General features: G+C 41.3%; 1 protein-coding gene across 3 annotated transcripts in view; it reads left to right on the forward strand.

The window, feature by feature from the left end:
• Nucleotides 1-27,148, forward strand: part of MYBPC3 (myosin binding protein C3) — a 71,564-nt gene that overhangs the window by 8,252 nt on the left and 36,164 nt on the right. For 2 of the 3 annotated variants that reach the window (XM_033148069.1, XM_033148082.1), the window contains exons 2-18: nt 882-1,148; nt 2,440-2,571; nt 4,243-4,329; nt 4,438-4,586; nt 6,030-6,147; nt 9,748-9,796; nt 10,813-10,857; nt 12,922-12,978; nt 13,806-13,808; nt 18,299-18,465; nt 19,758-19,890; nt 20,143-20,145; nt 21,042-21,166; nt 21,695-21,800; nt 25,161-25,327; nt 25,705-25,870; nt 26,918-27,024. In XM_033148069.1, coding sequence (XP_033003960.1) covers nt 882-1,148; nt 2,440-2,571; nt 4,243-4,329; nt 4,438-4,586; nt 6,030-6,147; nt 9,748-9,796; nt 10,813-10,857; nt 12,922-12,978; nt 13,806-13,808; nt 18,299-18,465; nt 19,758-19,890; nt 20,143-20,145; nt 21,042-21,166; nt 21,695-21,800; nt 25,161-25,327; nt 25,705-25,870; nt 26,918-27,024 — 1,881 coding nt within the window. The remainder of the gene's footprint in view (nt 1-881; nt 1,149-2,439; nt 2,572-4,242; nt 4,330-4,437; nt 4,587-6,029; nt 6,148-9,747; nt 9,797-10,812; nt 10,858-12,921; nt 12,979-13,805; nt 13,809-18,298; nt 18,466-19,757; nt 19,891-20,142; nt 20,146-21,041; nt 21,167-21,694; nt 21,801-25,160; nt 25,328-25,704; nt 25,871-26,917; nt 27,025-27,148) is intronic. The other variant, XM_033148076.1, reaches the window with a different exon arrangement.

Here is a 27,148-nt window from a genome sequence, read left to right on the forward strand (position 1 = left end):
TTTGGGAAGTGGGGTGTGCAATTGCTGCTCCACCTCAGGGAGAAAATGTCCTTGGCTTTCCTTGTGTCAGTCAGTAAGTCAGTCAGTCAGTCAGCCATTTATTAAATTGCTTAAAACCAAAGACCAACACAAAACCGTAAAAGATCCAGTTGCCAGCTGGATAAAAACAAAGGTGTCAGAACAATATACAAATATGTCCTGGGCATAAGTAAGTTCCAGTGGAACTTAGAATCAAGTTGTGCACGGTGGCAGGATGAACTTTGGGTTAGCCCTACAGTCAATGAAATTAATATGAAAATGTTAGAAGAAGAAGTATTCCAAATTAGAAGAAGTATTTAAAACATTAAAACATTATCTCTTTCATAGACAAACTATTATGGGAAATATAAACCAATTCTCTCAATAGGGCTTTGCCAGGAATTAATAGAGCTGCTCAAGCAAAAAATAAACAGGATTTGTAGAAGCTGGAAACAGTTTTGTGTGAAATAGTGATTTAAACAAATACAAATTGTGAATAAGGTATTGGCAAGCATATGTCAAAATGATGTTAGCAATTCAGCATTTCTGTATTGTGCTTTTATGAGCAGTAAATATAAAGTTGTCATTTCTAACTAGACTAAATAGAAATGAGATGGCATTCCCGCTGTGTGTGTGTGTGTGTGTGTGTGTGTGTGTGTGTGTAAAATGTAACAGTTCCCCAAAGGAAGATGTTTCATGCCCAAGGTAGTCTTCTGATTACTCACAGATTAGTCTTATTCTTTCCGTTATCCCATACAATTTCATATGCACTGTAGGTAGACGAGTGGGTGGGGGGAAAGGGCAGGTCTGTATGCATTTGTCAGCCTTGCTGCAGAAAATAAACCTTTCCATTACCCCTTTAGCTTCTGCATTCATCAAGAAGCCAAAGACAACAGATGTCATAGCAGGAGGTGTTGCTGTTTTTGAAGCAGAGACAGAGAAGACAGGTATCAAGGTGAAGTGGCAGCGAAATGGAATAGAAATCGCTGCAAGTGACAAGTATGTCATCAAGTCAGAGGGGAACAAACACTCACTGACCATCAATAGTGTCGGAAAAGAGGATGATGTGACATATGCTGTCATTGCCGGAAGTTCAAAGGTCAAATTTGAACTCAAAGTCAAAGAACCAGGTAAATGGGGTTCAAGATGGATCGTGGATGCACACAACCTCCCTGTTTGGTCTTTAGAGACATTATGATGGAGTGGTTCTTTCATCAGGCCTTTCTCAAAAGCATTTAAGACATAAATTATTGAGCTACAGATAATGGTATTCTCCTCACTGGGAAACTACTTTCTTGCTAACTGGAATATAATTTGCAAATAAGGCCATTAGTCCAAATGGGATAAATTATAATGCATGGTACCAGGGTTGTGGTTTTGTCTCGGACATAAACTCAACTGTCTAGCATGGGTTTATGGCCCTGACAATACATGAATGACCCAGCACTCCACAGCAATCTATCCTGGCATATTAGTCTCTCTGCAGTCAAGGGCATGATTGAGACATCAATTTTAATGAGACTCTCATTATATTCCTTCAAAGATATTAAGCCTTCTCCAGAAACTGAGTTGCCTAGAGAGCCAGTGTGGTGTAGTGGTTAAGAGCGGTAGACTTGTAATCTGGGGAACCAGGTTTGCGTCTCCTCTCCTCCACATGCAGCTGCTGGGTGACCTTCGGCTAGTCACACTTCTTTGAAGTTTCTCAGCCCCACTCACCTCACAGAGTGTTTGTTGTGGGGGAGGAAGGGAAAGGAGAATGTTAGCCGATTTGAGACTCCTTCAGGTAGTGATAAAGCAGGATATCAAATTCAAACTCTTCTTCTTCTTCTGCCTGTGTGGCCAGTAGCAGGGCTTAACTGTTCTAAAGAGAGTCTACTTTGTTCATTGCAAAGTTCATGTAAGAGCAGGAAAGAAACCCACAAATAATAATAATCTTGTGCTCTACAGCCACAGTTTCCACACTTTTAGCATCAAGTGTTTTAGCTGCTCTAATATTTCCAAGTTTCTAACTTATATCGTTAAAGCCTTCTTAAAATAAAATTTCAAACCCTAAAAAGCAAAAATGTAAGACCAGTTCTATAAACAAAGATGCATAAATGATGCAATTTTGCATCATTTGCTCAAATTTTGCATCATCTGAGCATGCATTCTGCTAAAAAAGTATGGATTTATTCATTGCTGATTTGGAACCTATTGGTCACATACCGTAGGATCATGCATGTAACATGAGATGCCATTTAAAATAATACACTATACTTTGCTGAGAAGCACCAGTTTTTCAGCATATCCCTTATTCATTCTTATTGCAAAACTGAAATAAAACACACACACATACACACACACACACACACACACACACACACATACATATATATTAACATGAGGCTTTTAATTATTTTCTTTTAATCCCTTCCTTTCTAGAAAAGGTAGAAGAGGCCCCTCCTCCTCCTGAATCTGCTGCTCAACCAGCTGTTTCAGATGCACCTAAAGGAGCAGATGCTCCTCAGCCAACTATCTCAAATGAACCTACCGATGGTAGCAAGAGTTCAGAAGGTAATGAAGATGTGATGGTAGTAGTCTCCCTCTAGTTGGAATAATGGAATAATGAAAATAATAAAATAATAGGCTCAATGGGAAAAGTAGGAACAGTTAAAAATAGTAACTAGGAAGAGAAGAACGGTAATAAACTTAAAACAAAATCGAAAATTCTTTCTAGTAGCACCTTAGAGACCAACTGAGTTTGTTCCTGGTATGAGCTTTCGTGTGCATGCACACTTCTACACCCAGTGCTATTTTTTTGGAAAAAGAGGTGCTGGAACTCAACACGAACACATCCCTTGTTCTCTTAGAATGGCAATGGCGCCCACCTGAGAGGTGCCAGAACTGAGCTCCAGTGAGTTCCTGCTGAAAAAAAGCCCTGGCTATATTAAATGTACAAACGGACACCAGTTCATATATTGCTTTGTACATGTGTTGAATAAATGTGTCTTTATTCAAGGGAAAAACAAAGACACTTCAGCTGTCCCTATTTATTGGTCCATATACATTGTAAATTACACACTGTTTTCCTTTTACAGGTAGGGGCATAGGAAGCCATCTTCTACAAATATAAGAAGGCATTTTCTGTTCTGCCCTGTTGCTGCATGCAACTGTATTTCCATTCCAAAGCCATATTATTGGTCTATCAAACTCATTTGACTAGCAACAGCTAGAGTTTCAGACAGGAGTCTTTCCCAGGCCTGCCTGGAGATGCCAGGGATTGAGCCCAGGGCCTTTCAGTTGCAAATAGGGATGTTGGAGAACCAGTCCAGCAAATACGATCAGTATTTGCTGTTGCTTTCAGTCCTCAAACAATATGTAATCTACTCGCATTGCATTTTCTTTACATTGAAATGAATAGAGTGCAATAATGTAACGATGACATAATATTTGTTACATAATTTTGTCACAACAGAAAGCAAGAAATATAACATAGATTTTGGTAGAAGATGAACTGCAGTGGAATGGAAATACAGTAGAGTTGCATGCAGCAAATCCATGGCAGAACAGAAAATGCCTTCTTATATCCCTAATTGCAAAGCATGTGCTCTGGTACTGAGCTGTCACCCCACTCTAACCTGTCAAAATGTTATCAGTACGCACAAATGTGCACCCAAGTTGTCATCTGTGGAATTTTGGCCCCCTTCCCATAGAATTAAATCTGTCAGTGCATTGGAGGGAAGGGGCCCATTTTGACAAGTCAACATCTCGAGCACAGATTGACCAATTGTGTTGTTGCACCCCAATCTCCGAACGGTTTGTGATTTCAGGGGTTCCAGGCAGGGACGCAAACTTGCCCCCGACATTTTGGGGGACGCATTATGTGACGTCACATGAAGCAGCACATGGTGTCATGTGATGCGTCCCACCCAGTGGGACATGTTGCGGGGAGGAGGAGGTGGCACTGGGCTCCGCGCTCTGCCTCCTCCCAGCGGCATGTGCCGTGGGCGGGACACGTGGAGGGCAAGATTTGTTGAAACAGATTAGAAATAGGCCTGCAAAGTGAGAGTTAATGGAGCATCTCAGAGGGATAGCTCTACACGTAGAAACATATACTGTGGCCAGCTTGGAAGTAGCGTGAAATATCCACACTGTAGTCTGGAACACATGATACGATGCAGAAGGCTGGTCCTAAAGTCCTGTATCTCAGATATCAAAGGCCAGGGTCATTCATTTGCTTTCCAGTTCTTCCTACAGAAGCCCAGCAAGAGGCACCTGTGGATCCTATTGGTGTCTTTGTGACTCGGCCACAAGATGGAGAAGTGACTGTTGGTAAGCCTAGAGCTGGGATGGGTGGAAGTGATGCTTCTGCTGGCTGTCTCTCTCTCCAGTTGTTACACCTCAGATCACACGTTCACCTTCATATGTTTCCTTCTCAAGGTGGGAACATTACATTCACTGCCAAAGTGGCAGGCGAAAGCCTCCTGAAGAAGCCTTCTGTGAAATGGTTCAAGGGGAAGTGGATGGACCTGGCGAGCAAAGTGGGGAAGCACCTCCAGCTTCATGAGAATTATGACCGAAATAACAAGGTACAACTCACAGACTGACCCTTCCCTCTTTTTATTTTTAGCATACTTTTTTTCTGCTTCAAGGCTAAAGAGAATCTTTCCTCTACTGTAGCGATGCCAGGAGTTGCATACACTAGCTACCTTACATTCCTCTTGTGTCACAAAAAGTTTATTAAAAGCTACGCTTTCTATTGGACAAAAACTATGCAAAGTTAAACCGTGAAACTTGCTCACAGGAGACGAGTGATTGCCGCCAACATGGATGGCTTTTAAAAAGGATTAGGTACACTGCCAATTTATATGCTGTAATGGTGTAAGTTTGGTGACTGGAAGGTTTGGAAATGACCGTTCCCCACATTAAATGGGGAGCGACTTTTGCATTGTTGCGCGCAGCCCCCTTGGACCCCAGAGCGGCTCCTGCCAGTTCGGGCTGGCGTCGCCTTCCCCAGGCTGGATACCTGTGGTCCCCACCTACCTCAGCCAGCGTCCAATCCCGCCTGGGGGAGGCGTTGCCAGGGGTATTGGCCAGGTAAGGGGAGGGACCACCCAACCCACACAATAGAAGGCGTAGCTTACCTGGGGAAACGGCAGTCGGGCTCCAGAGCTTCTCCCAACCTCCACTCCCTCAATTAACTCTTAATTTTGCAGGTTAACCTCTTCCTCACGGGTACGCAGGCGCTGCTATGTCAAGGCCGCTGTTGAAGGGCCGGAAAGGAATTTCCCTGCATTGGCAGGTTTCGCCTTTCCCATAGCAAAATGTCACAACTTTGGCAGTTTCAGGCCTTGGGCGGAATCCTTTAGTCATCTTCCTAAATGGGGAGGGGTGTGGGGCAGTGACCCCACGCCCCCAGTGTGGCTGCGATACCAGGGTTCCCGTTAAAGGGGTAAAGGGGGGAGGCATTGACCATACGCCGAGAGGTTGTCATTGCCCTCCCCCTCCAGCGACGGCGAACAGGGGGCGGGCTCTCTGCTTGAACATATGTTCTCCAGAGCCAGCCCAATCCTCACACATTCTGGATAACCGTGAAGTTTCCCAGATCTCTGGCTGGGGGCTGGGAAGGATAAACGCCCAATGCCTGAGCCAAGGTCTCCCTACATCTGAATCTTAATAAAGTTGTGGCCAATTTTAATCCCATAGCACATTGTCTTGTGTCATTATTCCGCTCAGGGGTCGCCTGGGGTTTGTCCATGCAAAGAAGATGCAAAAGCATTTTCAGTTTGGAGAAGTGAGGAGGAAAGAGTGAATGTGTAGGTATTTTATAAATGAGAATGAAGAATGCTTGTTGGGCTTCTCAAAGACACAAGAGGAGTTCAGTGCTCTTGGCAGGCAGGCAGACGCACATAGAATCGTAGAATTACAGAGTTGGAAGGGACCCCAAGTGTCATCTAGTCAACCCCCTGCAATGCAGGAGATCTGAATGCAGAATGCAGAGTGGTCCATTTATTTCTTCTTCTTCCTTTAAGGTTTATGTCTTTGAAATGCAAATCATTGATGCAAAAATGGCTTACGCAGGAGCATACAGATGTGAAGCGGCTACGAAGGACAAGTTTGATAGCTGTAATTTTAGCCTCGTTGTCAATGGTAAGATGATTTTTCATAATGGCAGAGGTGCCTTGCATTGCTGGAGTAGCTATCCCTTCTTTTTTCATGGTGGTAATATTTCTAAGATAAGCTCTGATTAGAAAAGCTACATAAACTGGGGAGGGGGATCACTGAGGCCATTTGGTAAAAAAGTAAGAATGAGATTTCTGGGTGGGTGAGCGAGACATGTTATGATTAACTGTAGTTAAATATTTCCCCCACTTGTCATTTGAGTTGCCAGACATCCCCAGTTGTGGAGATATTTAATAATTCAAAGGGTAGCCTTTATTTTAAGGGATACATTTAAGAGCTTCCAAGATCTTTCATACTATGGAGGTGAGTGAATCAGTCTTCTTCTGTTCCATTTCACTTTTGAATGCATCAAAAGTCTGTTCCATCCTGTTTCCACATTAGTCTGTAAAAATGCAAAAAAAATTCATTTAAATACATATTTCTGAACACTTAAAAAAGAAAGAAAATATGCATTTTCAAACAAAACAAATAAAATAAATATTTCCTATCTTTGCAACAGATTTTAAGGAACATAATGACAACTTCATTGTGGATTCAGTCAAGGGGACTGTTAAGTATTTGAATATTAACTAGGCTAACCCTTGATGGGGTTTCTGGCAGGACTGTCTCTTCTGCAATCCAATTTAACAAACCTATCTGAAAAATCAAAGTCATGTCTTGTTTGTGGTTGATGTTTTTTAATCTAGGCAATCTTAAAACAAGCAAATTGTTTTAAAACAAGCAATCTTTTAAAAAGCAAATTGACTGCAAGCAAATTGAATGGAGATGAATTATGCATCTCCATCTAGTCCTGGCCAGTCAAGTCAGCAAAAGTAAAATATATATATATGTCAGAATATAAACCCTGGCTCTATTTAGGTTCAGTTCTAAAAGAGGAAGTGCAAAGAAGGGAAAATGAATTTTACCGCACATAGTGCTTCCCCACACAAGATTTGAAAGAGTAAGTAGGACTGTGCTGGAAGCCCATTTCTCTGACTCCCCTCAAATACAGGAACTTGCAGTATTTTTAGATGACTAGTTTGACCAACAATTTTGCTCTAAAGGCATTGTGCAGTTACTGCTTTTAACGCATCACAGTTGCAAAAGTTTCTGTCGCTGATTAAAAGGCAAATGAAATGTGTGCATTATTGTTTCAGCACCTTAGTACAAAACCTGAACAATGAGAGCTAGGCTGTGGTCTATTTACCTATCATGGCGGGAAATAAAGGCGCTGATGAGAGGGCCATGCATACATTTAAACAGATCAAATAGGACACAAAAATCACCTCTTGTGTGTTTATCATTAGATATGTTTAAAGATTTGACTGTGTGAAACCAAAGTATTTAATTGGACTGGTTTAAAAAAAAGGGATTTGGCCCTAAATGTGTCAGAATATTGGAAAATATTTATGGTATTACATCTGTTCAAATATCATGGCCTTTAGGCAAAATAGCAAAAAATAGTAAAATAACTATTACCATCTTTGTATACATCTATTATAGATGTTCAATTTTGCTCTCAGCACAATTTGAGAAGATGGTGGGAACTGAATTGGGGCTTAGAAATTGAAGAAGAGGCATGGAACAGACTGTGGACAAAAGTACCATACAAAACCATATTGGCAACCCCCAGAGAAAGAGTTCTTAAAATTGTGTATGGCTAGAATTTAACACCTAGGTTCATAGCCTATATAAAACCAAACAGTTCCCCAATGTGTTGGAGAAGATGTCCCACTTTTGGGGAATATCAACGCATGTGGTAGGAGTGTCCAAAAATTGAAAAAAAAATCAGGAAAAATGTTTTTACAGAAATAAATTTGATTATGGGCAGACAGTCCCCATGACCCCAGGACTGGCACAACTTGTCATGATATGTTGCAAATTAAAAACAAGGAACTTATAATATATCTGTTAACCACTACAAGAACAACTATTGCCAGGACATGGGAGTCATTACAATTATTAACTATGGACATATGGTATATTGCAAATTGGCAAACAACATTATTAGAAGAAGTTGCAAGAGGCCAAAAGAAACATGACAATTTTATGCAGTCTGCTATGACTTTATTGATTATACAAATAACCAGGCATATGGTAGAACAGTATCCATAGTTTGCAGCACATGCATGGAATACTATACAAGACCAAACAGTTCTACCATGTGTTGGTCCCCAATCTAAGCAATACACGTTATTACACATCATTTCATATCTGTAACAATTTTGGCAATTATTATTTATTATTTATTTATTACATTTTCATAACATCCTCCATCCAAAGACCTCAGGGCTGTTCACAACAGAAAAATACAAGGTAAAAAACATTAAATGCGCACTAAAAACAAGAACATAAACATGCCAATAACCCACTTCAACCCCTTTGGGACAACTTTGGTAATATATTCTGAAATGGTTATCTGATTGTTCGTTGTTTCATGCTCTACAGTCATACCACGTGTTGCATTAGGTTCATGTTGTGTCTTTTTGGCTTGCGAACGCCGCAAACCCAGAAGTGTATACTTCTGGGTTTTGCCACGTGCGCATAAGCATTCTGCACGCTTCACACATGCACAGAAGCACTCTGTCACACTCCGCACTTGCGCAGAAGCGCCGCTCTAGTTGCGGACTTTTTGGGGTGCGAATGGCACCCCGGAACGGATCGTGTCCGCAACTAGAGGTACCACTGTAATGTAAACAAAGATATATCTCAGTGCAACCATGTCAATCAGTTTAAAAATAAAAATTAATAAAAACTATGTTGCAAAAAGAAGAAAAAGAAGAATGAGAGCTAGAACATAAGCAAAATGGGGGTATGATTGCTCAGCTTTTCCCAATGGGGACAGCTAGAAGAAAAGCAATGCCAGAACTATAAAAGAGAAAAATCCATACACACACTCACCTGTGTAGTCCCTTTGTGATTGTGAGTAGTATAGACATCTATAGGAAGATGCAGCGGTGAATATATATATATATATATATATATATATATATATATATATATATATGCCTCCAAATTAATAACTAAAATGAAAGGTATGAACATGGGGGGGGGGGTTGGGGCTAGGCCTCCCCAGCCACTCTGGGCAGCTTCCAACACAATATTAAAATACAATAATTCATCAGACATTAAAAGCTTCCCTAAACAGTGCTGCCTTAAGATGTCTTCTAAAAATCTGGTAGTTGTTGTTCTCTTTGACATCTGGGCATTCCACAGGGCGGGTGCTACTACCGAGAAGGCCCTCTGCCTGGTTCCCTGTAGCTTGGCTTCTCGTAATGAGGGAACCACCAGAAGGCCCTCGGCACTGGATCTCAGTGTCTGGGCTAAATGATGGGGGTGGAGACGCTCCTTCAGGTATACAGGACCGAGGCCGTTTAGGGCTTTAAAGGTCAGCACCAACACTTTGAATTGTGCTCGGAAACGTACTGGGAGCGTACTCGGCGGCTGCTCCCAGTCACCAGTCTAGCTGCCGCATTCTGGATTAGTTGTAGTTTCCGGGTCACCTTCAAAGGTAGCCCCACGTAGAGCGAATTGCAGTATTTTCATTACTACAATTTGTATTGCTTTTTGCAATCTATGTTGTTACAGAGGCACCTGCAGCAGCTGAGATGGACTTCCGCTCAGCACTCCGACGAGGGTGAGTATCATCAGAAATGTTTGTACCGGTCAGCTAATGTAAGTGAACACTTTGGGGAAAGTAAACATGGTTGCTGATATCAACTATGTCCCACCTCTGCATACACATGATCCAATGGTAGTTTTACACACAGGAAGGTGTTGCACAGAACTGGTGATGCACACATAGTAACCACACATCAAAGTCCTAGGAAACAGGTGGGGATGTGCAACCCCAGCTGCATCACAAAATGGATGTAAAAAATGCACCCCCATCCAAATCATGCAGGGCTGATAGAGACTCCATTGGCCAGGTGAGGGTAAACAAAAGTAGATCAGAATATACTGGTGGGTCCCTGGAGGATTAGTAGGAGACTGGCAAGGGTTTGTGACTCCTCGTTGTTTAGTTCTCACAACCCCAAGTTGTGACAACAAAAAGGCACTTCTTTGCCCTTAAATGGGCTGCTGAAAGAAAGAAAGATTGGGATAACCAGGACTTTAATGTGAAAGGACTGTGAATTCTGTCTCTTTAAATTCTAACTATATGCCTTTAACACCTGGTTCTGCTTAACTGAACTTGGGGTTGTGAGAACTAGCAAGTCTTTCTATCCCTGGGCTAGATCACATGCAGGTGTGCACCCATAGATGATGCTCATCTGTGAGCAAACAGTTCCTGATCTAGCAATAAGAGCCACGCACACAGACTCAGCTCCTGGATGTAGGTATTCACCCAGGGCATGCAGACACACAAAGGACCCTACGGTGCATGTGTATCCACATCCTATTTCAGCAAATAAGCTTCTGATCCCTTGCTAGATCAGAGTCACAATCTACCTGGAGAAAATTCCCACCACCCAGTTAATTTGAATATTGCCTCGCAATTATTCACGGAATAAAGCTTCCTTTGCAAATGTGCTACTTTTAGAATCCCTAGGTGTTTGTCTATCAAAGTTGGGAAGATGTTGAGTAAGAAAATGCTGTCGGACTGAATGAAGTTGTGCCCAGCTGAATTCTGTGTTTTGTGACTCTCTTATTCAGGAGCATGGTGGGAGGAGGGAGACGGATGACTGGAGCTTTCGCCAGGTAGCCACGTTTAACCTGGTGTTCAGCCTCGGTCTTCATGATGAACTGTCGCTCAATGGCCACGCTGCCTAAATTTTGTTTGTAAAAACTATCCAAAGGACTTAGTTGATGGGTAGTATAGAAATGGGGCGCGGGTGGTGCTGTGGTCTAAACCACTGAGCCTCTTGGGCTTGCCAATCAGAAGGTTGGCGGTTCGAATCCCCGTGATAGGGTGAGCTCCCGTTGCTCGGTCCCAGCTCCTGCCAACCTAGCAGTTCAAAAGCATGCCAAAAAGTGCAAGTAGATAAATAGGTACCGCTCCGGAGGGAAGGTAAACGGCGTTTCTGTGCGCTGCTCTGGTTCACCAGAAGCAGCTTAGTCATGCTGGCCACATGACCCGGAAAACTGTCTGCGGACAAATGCCAGCTCCCTCGGCCTGTAAGGTGAGATGAGCACCACAACCCCAGAGTCGTCTGCGACTGGATTTAACTGTCAGGGGTCCTTTACCTTTACCTTTTATAGAAATCTGACACTGATTAATTAAAATGGTTGTCCTTTGGACCACATGCATACCTTTAAATCCACTAGCTATACTGCTGATTGGAGCCTTAGCATATAGTCCCTGAATTAGTGTGGCTATCACAAACCACAGATGTAACAATTGGGAGAGGGGGCAGTGGCATCCATGAGAGACAGATTCATTTCCTTGAAGAGAGTGTACTGGACACACAGTATGCCATGAAATGGTGCTTTCTTAGTGAGTGCATGAATCCTTTTTGTATTCACCTATTTCTCTTGAATATGCATGGATTTCACCATTCACATCTTCACCACTATGACTGCATTTTGAGAGCTGCCGCAGAAGCCCTGCCCCCCCCCAAATAGAGTTTCATTCTTTTTGTGATTCTAAGTTGTATAAACTAGGATAAGGGCTTTCTTAGCAGTTAGCTACAATAATGTAGAATACTGTCCTTGGGAGTAATGTTTGTCTTCATCACTGGCAGCTTTTGGAAACTGAAACTTACCTGTTTCATCTACCCTTTGAGGCTGATAAACTGCTGAATTTCATTCTAGTTCATTTAATTTTTTTTTATTGGTTTGGGCTATTGTATTATTTTTCACTTACCCCATGGCAATATATGGAGGCCCAAGGCAAGAACAACTTTGGGATATTTTATGTGGGTAAGTTCTGAAACAATAACTAGAAAAGAACACAAAAATCCATTAATAATGTTAAAAAGATGTCACTTTCTGCTTATGTTTGTTCATTTAATTTGAGGAGCTGACCAGGGGTGATGGTGCAAATAGTCATTAATACCAATTGCTGGAGACCTCAGGTGGGGAGAATGCTCTTGTGCTCAGGTCCTGCTTGTGGGTTCCCCACAGGCATTTGGTTGGCCACTGTGAGAAGAGGACACTAGACTAGATGGGCCATTGGTCAGATCCAGCAGACTCTTATGTTCTTAATTTTGCCATGTATCCTATGAGTAAGTTTGCAATAAATCCTGCAAGATCTATGAATTCAGGAAATCCACTCTTAACGTTGAGCTATGGGATAATATCTGCAATTGTATGATAGATTAGTAGGTGTGATGGAATTGGGCATTTTATGTGACTTCCTCAATAAATTCTCAGGAGGCAAAAGCAAAAAGCAAAATACTGTGGTTTTCCTGGACTATAATTTGAGTCAAACAGGCTTCTGTTTCCTCAATTCTTCCTGCTCTCTCCTGTCAACACTGGTTGACCTGTTGTAGGAAGTGTAACATTTTGTGTGGATGTGGTTCACTGCATGCAAGATCTTTCCTGACTGCATTTTAGCCTAAACAAAATATGTACATAAGTCACTTTTAGAGAGACGGTACTCATATAATCACAAAATTCTATGCTACTAATATTGGACCAGCAGAAGTATAACACTTTTTTGTGGGGATGGGTCTCTTAAAATGCATGTGAAACTTATTTGACTTTTATCTTCAGCATGACGATGCTTTAATCTACATCTTTGTGTGAAGTTATTGTTTCTGCTTTTACTGCATTCTGTTTCTGTTTCTGTTTATTATTAATGCTACTTGCTATACTGCACAGTGCGGATGGACATGAAGAAGGCAGAGAGTTGGATTTCAGTGCCTTGCTGAGAAAGAGGTGAGCACACTGCCATCTGTAAAATGATGGGAGAAAAGGCTAAAGGTCTAGATCAGCCTTTCTTAACCTTGGGACCCTAGATGTTGGGCTACAACTCCCATCATTCCTAGCCAGCATGGCCAGCGGTCAGAGACATTGGGAGTTGTAGTCCAATAACAGAGACTTCAAAGAAGTGTGACTAGCCCAAGATCAACCAGCAGCTGCATGTGGAGGTGCTGAGACGCGAACCCAGTCCCCCAGATTACAAGTCTACCGCTCTTAACCACTACACCACACTGGCTCTAAAGCCTGTCAGTACTAGTTCTCTAAAGCCTGTCAGCTGTGGCAATTCGTATGGCCTGTGAAAATTACCTGCCTAATGTGAGAGTCCCTGTTGCTCATTGTGCATGTGCTTAATTATTCAGTTTGCAAAGAGGGAAGAAACTGAAGCTTTTTAGGACCGAAAGAAAAGTGATCTCTCTTTTTTGTGTGCACGGAGGAAAAGTCACTCTGCATAAACTGTTTTACGGTCTCATGTTGGGAGGAGGAGACAAGTTCCAGAAATTATTAAGCAACTGGAGGGGGTGGAGAGAAAGTGGATGAGACTCATAGTCTGTAACAAAGAATTATCAGCTTTGATTAAGATTTCTTTTTCATTCTGACACCTTATATATATATATTCATTTTCTTTGTCTCCTCTTCCCTTGCTCTTCTTTGTCTGCCTCTCTCTCTCTCTCTCTCTCTCTCTCTCTCTCTCTCTCTGCCTTATAATCTTCCTGTCTGTACTTTGCTGTCCTGTTGTATCTTCCATCTGGCAACATATCTTGGAATTCTGATGTCTGGAATAGAGAGTAAGATTTTATTTCTTTTTCTGTGTGAACTGCATGGAACAGAGGAAGTTAAAAGGCTATGGGGTTTGCAGAATGTACAATCCTTCCCAGTTAATACAGATGGAAAGCAGTTTGTTTGATTAGTTTACTTTCCTGAATCTTCTAATTATCACTTTTGAAGCAATTTTAAAATTAGGACAGGATTTTCATTTATTTTTCTCCCCAAGCTCTAGAAGTGCTGTCATCCAGAACTTTGAGTTATCTCAGTGTCTCTCCCCAGAGCGTCCACCATGCCAGTGCAACCCTGCATAACATCCAACCTTGTCCCTCTGCCTACCAGTACTAGATTATACAGACGTTTCTCAGGCCCCTTAACCAACTGAGGTGGTCCTATTTCTCTACTGAATTCCTCATCAAAAGTGGAAAGAGTTTGCTGACCATGTTTTTGGATTCAATGCAATCCTAAAACATCCCCAATGAAGTAAATTGATTTAAATTAATATTTATCAGTGACATAGCATCTTCCCTGTGACTAGATCCCATGCTGATCCAGTGGTGTGTTGACTGGATCTTAGTTCAGGTGTGCCGATTTAAGAGACTTGTGGTCATAGTATAAGCCAGTGGACCAGAAATTGACACCAAGTTCTGTTTAATACGAAACTTTCTTTCATTTTATTGTTTTGATACAGTGGTCATACAGATCTCGATATTTTAGGATCTCCATCCTATTATTCAAGCATATCTCACTAAGGAATAAATTGGTGTGATTCTAAAACTGATTGAAAAGTTAATTTATTATGTTAAAGTTTCAAATCCTTGTGCTGATGGAACTGCTTAGTAGTGCTTACTACGCTGACTATAACTCTATATCCTGAGATTAATAATATGCTGAATAGTACCTTCCATCTGATGTCATATAATTGACTCACAGTTAGAGAGAGAATCATTTCAAAACTTGGAGAAATTCTACATGACTGGTGTGTAGCCTAGTTCTCATTTATCTAGGACCAAAGAAGAAGTGACACTATTCACACAATGAGTATTATATTATATTAGCAGATAGTATGGTCTCAATCCAGATTGAAATGCAGACAGGGGAATAAGGGGGCTTTAACCCTTTGTTCCCTGCATTACGTCCAATGCAAATAGCAGACCTGGGAGCCCCCAACACCCTCCCACTTGAGTTCCAAGCTAGATTGGGTGCCCTCTGCCAGCCTTAAAAAAATATTCATGCAACTGCTAATTCTGTGAATGATGGCATGTCTGGTTTGGTCCTTAGAAGTAATCAGCAGGGCTTATTTCTAGTTTATTGTGCTTAATTTCCCATCCTTTGTTAACTAGCTTTTACTGTGAATTATTTAATTCAGAAGATGAAGGTTTCCGTTCTAATACTTGTGGCAGCAGAGTATTAGAAGGTGTTCCTGGATTTATATTCCATTCTAGTGGTGTTGCAGAAAATGTGCAATGTTTCTTCAAAGGATAGAAATGCAAGTAGACAGAGGAAATCTATGATAAAGAACTCCCCATAGGTGCAGGATACGTCCTGCAGTTGTCACAACCATGGATCTCTCCCATGTTAATCAGCAAGTGACACCATTAATAAAACTTTTATTAATATGGTTCGAGAGTGTGGACCTCTATTTAACGGCAGAATAATTTAGATGACATTGACATAGAGGTGCCATAGGCCAGAAAGAGGTTGGGAGGAAAGGAAACAGTTGTCACTCTGCTTTGACATGGGATGGTGAAGGGAGACCTTGAAGGAGGTGACAGCTGAGAGGTCTGAATCAATCTAAGGTAATAGGATAGGAAAGGCCCATCGCTGGAGTGTATGCAACTATTTTTAACTCTCCCGCACATGTTTAGAACACATTGACAGCTTACTTTGTGTGAAACAGGTTCTGTCTGAAACACCTCAATGCCTCCAAGTTCATGGATAAACTGTGGTGTTCTTGCTGCATCTAATACCCCTCCTTCCCAATATAGAGTGACTAGTTGGAGCCAATGTGGGAAGGCTAGTGTTTCAAAGAAATCCTGTGTTCCAACATAAACCCGTGCTAGTGCAAATTCTGCTTGTGACCCCCAACTCCATATCTCCACTTGTAGCACAGACAGAGTCAAGTCAGGCACAGGACAATCTGGGTGGACTGTGCAGTTCAAATGTGCTTTGGAGTAGACCTGGTGTACAATCAGTCCATTTATTTGTAAAAGTCATGCAAGCTCTAACTGTTACTAACAGAAAGCGGTGGAAGAATCGACAGGAGGTTAAAGCTAGTGGTATCTTTTGCTTATTACTTGTCCTGTTAGAGCTTAGCAATTGCTCTGTCTTCCATTCTGTTCCCTTTGTTTGTGTGGCAAACTGATCCATATGACAATAGCCCTCTTCATGCTGGCATCATGATGAATTCTCCATATATACTAATATAATGGACTCGATCTGCCTGATCAGGGGCCCTGCCTTCTGCATGGTTCCCAATCCCATGGACACAGCCTTGATGAATACACATTGACTCTACATAGGATTTCATACATACCTTCAGTTGAACGCATGGATGTTGGGGGCGCAGACAGTGAGTACAGTCTGTTGTCTCCTTCATGCATGAAGAGCCATATAATCACTTAGTATGCCATTAGAACTGCCAACCTCGCAGTTCAAAAACATGCCAATGCAAGTACCGCTGCGGTGGAAAACTAAACGGTGTTTCCATGCTGTCTGGCACTTGTCACGGTCCTCCATGCACCAGAGGCGGTTTAGTCATGCTGGCCACATGACCCAGAAAGCTGTCTGTGGACAAACGCCAACTCCCTTGGCCTGAAAGCGAGATGAGCACCACAACCCCATAGTCGCCTTTGACTGGACTTAACCATCCATGGGTCCTTTACCTTTTACCTTTATGCCATTAGGATAGATACCCTGAAAAATATCTGCAGTCTATGACTCCCGAAGTGTTTCATTTCTTTCCACCGAAACAAATTGTCAGGGATAGCTGGACAGGAGTTGAAATGCAAATGCCGATCTAGCATTCCAAGCTAGATAGATTCTTGTTTTAATTAGATTTTCTCTGCCTTTACAAACCAAGTTCACTGATTGTAGGCAGAGCAAAGTCATAAACCCTACTGCATAAATTGTGCTGTGAGTGGTCCATTGATGCACATTATAATTAAAAAAGAAACCTCTTCCTAGGAGTATACATAGGTTTCTTCTGCTACATTGATACTTGTTCTTGGCTATGTGAGACCACTTCAGCAGTACGCTTTCCAAAATCTGCAATGAAAAAATGAAGGACTACGTATACATGAAATATATCCCCATTTCCCTAAATGAGGCCTGTTTCCAGCAAAGCTGTACCTCACGTGATCCCTCTAGGTTGGTATAAATGTAGGGCCATGAACACACTATACCTTAAAAGCGCATTCTTTTTCTCAAAGAATTCTTGGAACTGTGGTTTTACCCCTCACAGAATTACAATTCCCAGCAGCTCTTAATAAACTATGGTGCCTAGAATTCTTTGAGCGCTTCAAAGGTGCTTTAGAGGTGTAGTGTGCACACAACCTAGGACTATGTAGAACTGGATTGTTTAATGTGTGCTGTGGCTTCTTTACCATCATTTTTCATTATAGCAAACCCTTAGTCCTTACCAACAAAGGGCTGCCTTCTTCTAGTAATGGCGCTATTGCTAACACATGTTGCCCTCTTTCTTGCTCATGGGGATGCTGCATGCTCATCCAACTGCTTCTCTGCATCGTTCTCAAGTCCAGCAGCATCTTGCACTCAGTACATCGGTAAGCTTTCCATTCCCTCGCCTCTGCTAACCGTTAATCAATCTCTTACATGACTGCTGTTTTTGTTAATAAATATATTCACAAAAAATATAAACAGATTCATGTGCCTAGAAGATGCCTAAACTGGTAGGTAACCTGTTTAAGTGAGTTATCAGCTCAGGGAGTCCAAAGTTGCTATCTTCCCATCTAGTTTCTTCCAGTCTAATTGTTTTTAAAATCTGTACATGGTCAATAAATGCCTAAGCTTCATTTTGAAGAGAAATTGACACTTTCTACTCGCAAGACGGAAAAACCAATTTATTTCTTTATGATACTTATATTCCCTTCCATCATCATTAAACAAATGAGCTCCTATATAATTAAGAATTGTAAGTCAAGGGAGCTTTCTCGCTCAAACTCACATGCTAAAGCCACACAGAAAACTCGCCCGTTGCCTAACATCATGGTCTCCATGACGCCTGTTGCAAGATGGAGGAGACTGGTATTGTTGTTAAGGAAATTATTTAGGAACTTGAAAATAAGGGTCCAATCATTGACTCTGACACATTATATGTTCTTCATCAAGGCACTTAGTCTTTCTATGCCTTAAGCACCTCACCGACAATGAGTCCCCTAAACTGACAGGTATTTTAATATAAATAGGAATTTATGCAGTAGAGATACACTCTAATTGGCAGGCTATTTGAAGTCCCTTATGAGAAAATGTTCTATATGCCCCTTTTCTACAGAACTGAGGCAAAAACTGAAGCACAGCCAGATGTTGATGTGTGGGAAATCCTCCGGAAAGCTCCTGCATCAGAATATGAGAAAATTGCTTTCCAGTATGGTATCACAGATCTGCGAGGTATGCTGAAGCGTCTCAAACGCATGAAGAAGGAGGAAAAGAAAAGCACAGGTAAGAGAACATGATTGCTTCTCTTCTTTTTTCCAATGTACAGGTTGTACATTGACAATAAATGTATTATTATTATTATTCATGGGAAATGTCTCATTTTAGGGGGGAAATACAATGTGTGAAGCAGCTTTCAAACTCTTCCATGGGGGGAAAATATGAAAGGCCATTTCACATGTATGTGTCAGTTCCCATGCTTCGATTTACTATCAAGAAAAGAACAGTAGGTTCTAGAGAATTAGAAATGAGGAACCAAGATGAGAAAGGTAGCTGTTAAAAGGAAGTATACGAAATTAAGAGATAATAGTTGGTGCTTCTGGCAAGTCTTGTGGAAGAATGCAGCTTCAGCAAAAGAAATGGAATAAGGGAAGAGAGACATGGTTTACCATAATTCAATAATGATTTGAAGATATTAATTAGCTGAGAACATAGGTAACTCTCATTAAAACACATAAAGCAGAAAGTTGGGAAGTGAACATTATAATTAAGCCTCTGCCCAGTTACTAGGGATGGGTGAACCTGTCAATGTTGGTTTCTCTCAATTTCTAATTTATCCAATCTTAAGTTCAGTTCTCCATATTTCTACATCAGTGTGTGATTGGTTGTTGTTTTTTAAGTCCTTGTGAAAATTCACCAGCATTTTAGTGCAAATTTTAGTGCAATTATAACATATTTGGGGGCAATTTTGCATAATAATCATATTTTAGCAAAGCAATTTATCCTAATATAATGCATTTTTGTATGTTATTTTCACCAAAGCACACACTTTTTGCATCTTTTACCCTAGTTTATGTATTTTTGTACACATTACTGCCTGGAGAACTGCACTGCAAAATTTGGAGAAGTGCAAACTTTTACGTATGGGTGGGTTTCAGTTCACATGTTTTTATGGAAAACATGAATCAGATAGATCTGCCTTTATATTTAAACTGAATCAAATTCCTCCCCCATCCCTACCAGTCACTGTCCATTAGCTTTAAACTAAGATAGTCCTGTGCTAAATTGTTGTGTGCATAAGCCCTAAAATATAGGAAGATGAAAAGGGTATTACAGGTCTCCTAGTCCATTTCCCCCACTCGAAACTGCAATGCACAATTAGCAGTATTTGAAGAATCGTAGAATTGTAGAGTTGGAAGAGACCACAAGGGTCATCTAGACCAACCCCCTGCAATGCAGGAATCTTTTGCCCAATGTAGGGCTTAAACCCATGACCCTGAGATTAAGAGTCTCATTCTCTACTGACTGAGCTAACCCCTGTGGGCAGAGTTTGATTACATAAACTGTTTCTTCCCCAGCCTTTGCCAAGAGACTGGATCCTGCCTACCAGACTGACAAAGGACAGAAGATCAAATTAATGGTGGAACTTGCTAACCCAGATGCTGAAGTGAAATGGCTGAAGAATGGGCAAGAGATCCAAGTCAGCGGCAGGTATTTTAAAAAAGCAATAAATGCTAATGGGAAAGTGTGGGCTGTGGAAGTTCGAGTCATTATCAGAAGGGGGAGAAGAAGAAAGATAGGCTCTATCAGAAAGAAAAGTGGAGAGAATAATGAAGGGTCTATGTATAATTGGATGTGAGGATTGTGAATTAATAGGCAGATTTTAATGACTGTCTGATTTTGTTTCCCCCTCTTTCAATCTCTGCACCTGGAACTGAACCCAATCACTGGTCTGTCTCTTAGCAAGTAAGTTCTCATGTTATGCTTTCCCATTTGTGGATTCAGTTAATTCGCCTTTCTTTACGATATCCTGGCAAAGTTTTTATACAATAAGCCCATTATCAACATCAATGTTGTTTGGTCCATAAAGTTCCTTTATGCATGTCCCAAGGGATGAATTACTTCCGCTGGGGCTCTGTGTGCCACTAGGGAGGCATCATCATCACTTTTAATTTGTATACCGCCTTTCTATCTTACAATACTCAAGGCGGTTTACAAGCTGAAGAAACAAAGAATGTACACCTTATAACAATCTAATGCAATACAAAAATGTGATAATAAAACATATCTTTAAAATAAGCAATCAAATAAAGTTACGCCCAACAATCATTAGAATAGTATAGAATAATAATATGAGCATATAAAAATTAAACAGAAACCCACTCTTAACAATTACAATAAATAATTTCGAAACTACAATCAATAAAACAACGGCAAGCCACAGTGCACAAAACAATACAATACAAATTGAGAAACAGAGACTGGAGGGTGGCGTAAGGCAGGTGGAATAAGGTCTTGCCTGGTGGAGTCTCTGCGCAAACAGTTGCAACCAGTAATGATAATGCAGACAGAACACTCTTGGGTAGAAAATATAGCAGGACAACCTTGGTTATGCATTCTAAGCTTAGAGCTAGCTTAAGCATGTCCACCCTGGTTGATTACATGATGCAGAGATAGAGAGATAAAGGAAGAGGAAAGAAACAAAGGGAGGAAGGGATAAGGTGCGTCTTCCCAGTTAAGCACACCAGGATGGGGGCATCTAGTCAAAAACTCTGCTTTATGTCATGATAGAAGACAGGGTGATGAAGATTTAGGAACTCCTTCTCTTTTGATACCTTTGAATTCTCTTTGCATTTCACCAGATACATTTTTGAGGCTCTTGGGAACAAGAGGATTCTGACCATCAACCACTGCTCACTGGCTGATGATGCAGCATATCAGTGTGTGATTGGTGAGGAGAAGACTTTCACGGAACTCTTTGTCAGAGGTAAGCATAATTCATAACCACCATTTTATTAGGATCAGAGAAGGGTCCAGCAGGTACTGGCTTGTAGCAGATTTTGAGGAGCATGTAGGGGGAGGAGAGGAAATGGAAATCCTGTGGTGCCAGTGGAGCCCAACATTTTCATTTGAAGGGACTCCGACACTTAACCTGCTTCTTCCCTTCCACCTTCCCAATCTCTTTCTTTTGAGACTTTATTCTGGTTTACACCAGAATTTTCTACATTTTAGTTTTAAGGGAGGACGTAGGCAGTCTTAGGTTACGAAGAACAATCAAGTGTGCCAAATTTCTGATTTATAGTTACAAAGAAATGAAGGGGAATTGTTTATGTAAGAAAGTCAGTTATGTAATATGGCATCTCAGCCAAGTTGGAAAGAACTCTGGGAGTGTAAGGTTCTACTATTCATATAGCTACAGCTGACTATCAGCTGGAAAAGCTGGATAAGAGTTCCAAGGGTTTTTGTTTTCCTCTGAATTCTTCTCTCTGAAATTAGGTTTCTTCCCCATTTCTAGAGCCTCCTGTCTTGATTACTCATTCTCTGGAAGACCAGGTAGTCATGGTTGGTGAAAGAGTGGAGTTTGAAATTGAAGTGTCAGAAGAAGGGGCTGCTGTGAAGTGGTAAGGAGCTGGGAAGATGTGGGGGTTCCTACTTCCTGAATGACTACGAAATGAGAGCAATTGCCCTCCAGAGTCTTAGGGGCTCGAAACTGTCACACAAGTGTCCATCACCCCTCTTTCATGGCCAAAGAGAGAAGACAGAACAGGCAATAAGCAGGGTAAGGGGTCCCAAGGCCAGAAAGATATTCTAACTGACCCTCACATTCCATTTTAAAGATAGGTCTAAAGGCTGTTGTGGTTTTCTAAGAAGATCTACAAGTAGGGAAGAAAACATAACACATTTGAAGTGCGGTGCAAGGATTTATTTATTTGCCTTAAATTACTAAGTTAAGGGGGTGCTAATGTCTTTGGGTCAGTGGGCACATTTTGAATTTTGAGAAGGGCCCCAGTCACAAAATGGCTGTCATCGCATAGCACAAAATGGCTGCCCAGAGCAGAAAAAGACAGATGACCATAAAGTGGAGTGGGCATGCTCTACCATCAGCACCCCTTCCTAAATCAATCTGGAAAAGCACTAAAATCAGCTACCCCCATGCTCACTCACAGAGAGAATCTCTTAGCACCAGTTTGGTTCTGGGAGAAGGACTTGTTGGTTGTGGCACCCAAGAAGCAAAATGGATTCCAAAGAGAGGTCTGCTTGGCCTGTTCTGTTTGCTTTTAAGCACGGAGTGAAGATTTTGGGTCTTTTCAGAATCTTGATTTTGTTCAGTATTTTGCAGTTTTCCAGGCTGTTTTTGTTGTTGTTGTTTTTACCTAAGATGGTTTTTAAACTGCTGTTGCTTTGTTGTTTTGTTGGTATTGCTTATATGTAAGCCACCTTGTGTACTCTCATTAAAATGCAAGGTATAAATTCATCATCATTATCTACATAGCAAGCTAATCTGCACCTTCTTTTATTGTTTTAAAAAAAGCTTAAATGCTGCTTTTCGTTCATTTAAAAAAAATCAAAGCAGTTCACAAGGCACAATACAAAATTCAGTGAAGCAGAAAACAACCATTAAAACCAAGTAAATATACTGCCAAGGAAACCCCACCCCAACAACCCCCATCATTGCCTTACAACTGATGTGTGGTGCCATGTGGCTGTTCTAATGTGTCAACCATCCCTTCCTGAGGAAAAGGGCAAGAGGGTGCTCCTCGTTACACAAAAGAAGCTGACCAAACTGGCACTTGAGTATTACTTGAACATTGGCAACGAGACAGTGTCCTCCACTGAACTTGAGGACAGCTTGGAGCGGGTGCAGGGCAGGTTCTTTGCCCTAGACAGTTCTATTTCCAACTTGCTCACCTCTCTACATGGTAGCTGCTTACTGCCTGCTGAAACAAATACTGCAATGCATCCAGAATCTGTCATGGCAGCAGAGTGACATACCCATGCACGCGCACACACGCACACACACACACACACACTTACAGGGTGCGTGCTGGAGAAAGTGGACAGGGCTGGCTCCCTCTCTGCCTGCTTTCTTAGTCTGTTTTCATTTCTTTTATGAATTTGTTTAGAAAGATTTATAAACCACTTAAATCACAAAGCTGTGTACATAATAAAAATTATCAATAAAACACAGTCAAAACGAAGCCCACAAAGCTGTTACGAACAAATATACATAAGGTAATTGTTAATAAAAACACAGATGAAATCAGTAAAACTTTTGAAACAAGCATAGATAACTAAATTCTATATCTGGGTAGGCTTGCTGAAATAAAAAATAGTTTTCAGCTGGCATCTGAAACAATATAGCCTCACAAGTCAGCCAGCCAGTCAGTCCAGGCCATTAATAAGCAAGCATTAAATTATATTATTATTATTATTATTATTATTATTATTATTATTAATTTATTTATTTATTTATACCCCACCCATCTGGCTGGATTTCCCCAGCCACTCTGGGTGGCTTCCAACAGAATATTAAAAAATAAAATAAAACATCAAACATTAAAAACTTCCCTAAACAGGGTTCCTTCAGATATCTTCTAAGGGTCAGATAGTTGTTTATTTCCTTGACATCTGTTGGCAGGGCGCTCCAAAGGGTGGGCACCACTACCAAGTAGACCCTCTGCCTGGTTCCCTGTAAACTCATTTTTCATAGTGAGGGAACTGCCAGAATGCCCTCAGAGCTGGACCTCAGTGTCTGGGCTGAACAATGGGGGTGGAGACGCTCCTAACAACCAAGGTGTGGACCTAGGAGGGCAGAAACAACCAGGGAGAAGCAGCTGCTGAGCCTCTCTGTCTGTGGCCACTGTCTTACTTTGCCTAATGATAGGGCTAACCCAGAATACAAGAACAAAACTGCTGGCTGTTCCTGCAATACGTATAGGATTCCTCAAACTTAAGTGTTATCATCTGTTCTTTGGGGGGGGGGATAAATAGGCCTATGCAACTGGTGGCTGTGTGTACATTACATGTATGAAAATATAGCACAGATGTACATTTGTTGTTTGGTGTTCATATAAGGATGTCTGGAGATATCATACCGTGTGGGGTGTGTGGGTGTATATGGGTATGGGAGTATCTAATCCTTCCCAAAACATATTGCAGCTGCCACTATCTGATCCTGTGGCTCATGGCTGCTCCCTGAAATATAAATACTCATTATAGAGTATTGATAGCTGTGGAATGGGCAGCAGACAAGGGTAGAAATGCAGCTGTCCCAGCTTTAAATGGAGTCAGAAGCCAGAGGAAGAACTCTCAAATTTGCACCAAATCTCTAAAATAGTTCAGGGTCTTCATCATTTAAAGTACCAGAAATGAATTCTTGTCAGCGTCAAACATGAAATCAAAATGGAGAAAATAATTTTCCCTTTCTGAAAAGGAAAATCAGAACCATAAAATTATTACAAGAGTGAATATTCAGTCTATATATGTTTGTGTGCTGTGTATTATTGTAACCTGGGACCTCATGTGAAGGGTGGTTAATAAATTGAAGAAACAACAACAACAACAACAACAACAACAACAACAACAACAACTAAAACAATTAGCCCTATTACCGTTGCATTCAAATTTCATCCACATGGAACGTTTTCCTTCCCATACCACATATCTTGGAATAAACTTGTGCTCATTTTACATATGAAGAAGCAGGGAGACATCTGGTTTCACTAGAATCACACAGGGAAGCTAAGACAGCATTTTGATTAGCATGCCTGCACAAAATTACCAAAAAAAATGGCTCCAATCCTGTCCTCCCAATCTGAGGCTGGATGTGCAGGTTCACAGGTGCATCCACTACTTCTGATAATTCCTCAAAGATCATGGGTAACATACCCATGGACCATGAACTTGTGCTATATGAACAGGAGTTGACTGCCCTGTTGCTGAGCATTACGGAGAGGTGTAACAATATTTCATACCTGTAGGGAGAAGGACGGAGTGGAGCTGACCCGGGAAGAAGCATTCAAATATCGGTTCAAAAAGGATGGAAAAAAGCATTACCTAATCATTAATGAATCCACCAAGGAGGATAATGGGCATTACAAAGCAAAGACTAATGGTGGGGAGTCTGTTGCTGAATTGATTGTGCAAGGTGAGATATGACTAATAATACCAAAGGAACTTTTTTATAACCTATGGCGGTTGGTATCCCACTTTGTAGCCGGGAAACGGCCGATAGCTAGATGGCTAATTGTAGGACAGCTAATTGTGCAGGCCTTCAAAGCATATTATGGGGATTGTTAGGCCCATGTGCCGGATGTAATAGATATCCTGATAACAACAGGTGCTTGCTTATCAAGTCCTGTTAAAGTCCCACGTGCTCTGGATGTCTCTTCCTATTTCACCTTTCCCAAAACAGTCCCTTTAGCCTCTTCTTTTTGTAAAAGCCACATCCACAGCATCGGTGCTTGGTTGACCTCTGACCTTCTGGTGTTTGTGTTGCTCCATCCGCAAAATTCGCGATCTCAGAGAAGAAGCTGGAGGTGTACCAAAGTATCGCAGACCTGACGGTGAAGGCAAGGGACCAGGCCGTGTTCAAGTGTGAGGTTTCTGATGAGAATGTGAAAGGCATCTGGCTGAAAAATGGGAAGGAGGTGATTCCAAATGAACGGACTAAAATCTCTCATATTGGCAGGTAAGTCGTGCTTCAGAAAATTAAGCCAGGGTGCTGTAAGTAACAAGCTGCTAATAGTAATAGCAATAGTAATAATAAATGGTTAGTTCTAATACATTCCTTCGGGTGGAGAGAATATGTGATAAGATGGTATGTGGTGAGAGAGAAGAGTTGTATATGACCCAATATTATGTACTAATTTTACTCAGAGGGAAAATGCAAACTTCCCTCTGAATGGCAAGGAGATATATGGGAATGCCTTCGTATTGTGCTTTGTGGGTGTTTAAATTGACGCGAGGAGTGTGTGTGTATTAGTTTAGGATAGTTGTACAAAGGGTGTGGTTATGTTACAGTGAATGATTCATGAATCTCTGGGAACAGATCTTTCTCCAGTTTTTAGACACGCGCCTGTGAAGGCTGATGATTTTTGCATTCCAGTCACTCTGGCATTTGTGGTAATACTGTATACTGGAAATGGCTGCTACTTTATGAAATTCCCTCAAACATATAGTAATATACCTAGAGCTCAACCAAGCCCATTGCAGTCCATAGAAGGATGGATGCCCAACAACACTACATCCCCCAATTCTGTGACATGTATGTGCAGACAGTATGCAAGGTTGTTATAAGGAATGGGAGGTGTGTCTACAGTTCTCAAGTTTTTCTCCTTCAACTTGGCCAAGAAAAGTGAATTCCTTCACTAAGCAGAGCATAGAGGGAGACCTGTAATGATTCAGCACAGTGTTTGTGTATGGATATCATGGAGGAGGGGTGAAATTAGGCTTTTGTTATGCCTTATAAGGATCTCTTTGAGCACAGGTGCCACACCTGCAGTTCACGGGATTGAAACACTAGTCAAGTTGATTTGAATGAAGTGACATCTTAATAAAGTTTGTGATATAGGTTCCACACTCTTTATGCTTATTTATTATAATATAGAATATGTATATGTATATATGCATGTGGCATTCTTTCTTACCTATCCATCTACTCTGGGGTTGGGATTTGTCCTGTATGGAAGTGAATGGACCCAAACAAAGCTTGTATTTTGTATTTTTGCAATATCAGAATCCATAAACTAACCATTGATGATGTAACTCCAGAAGACGAAGCTGATTATTCTTTTGTACCTGAAGGATTTGCATATAATCTCTCAGCCCATCTTCGTTTCTTGGGTAAGTGTTCTGGAATCCAATTTCTGTTCTTGGTGGGAATGTTCACTTTGTGTGAAGATGAAATGGGAGATTCCCTCTTGGTGATGCCTGAGCTTCAAAGCACCTTAGTACTGTGCATCTCTGT

Source organism: Lacerta agilis, chromosome 1 (genome assembly GCF_009819535.1).
Source record: "Lacerta agilis isolate rLacAgi1 chromosome 1, rLacAgi1.pri, whole genome shotgun sequence".
Taxonomy (NCBI): Eukaryota; Metazoa; Chordata; class Lepidosauria; order Squamata; family Lacertidae; genus Lacerta; species Lacerta agilis.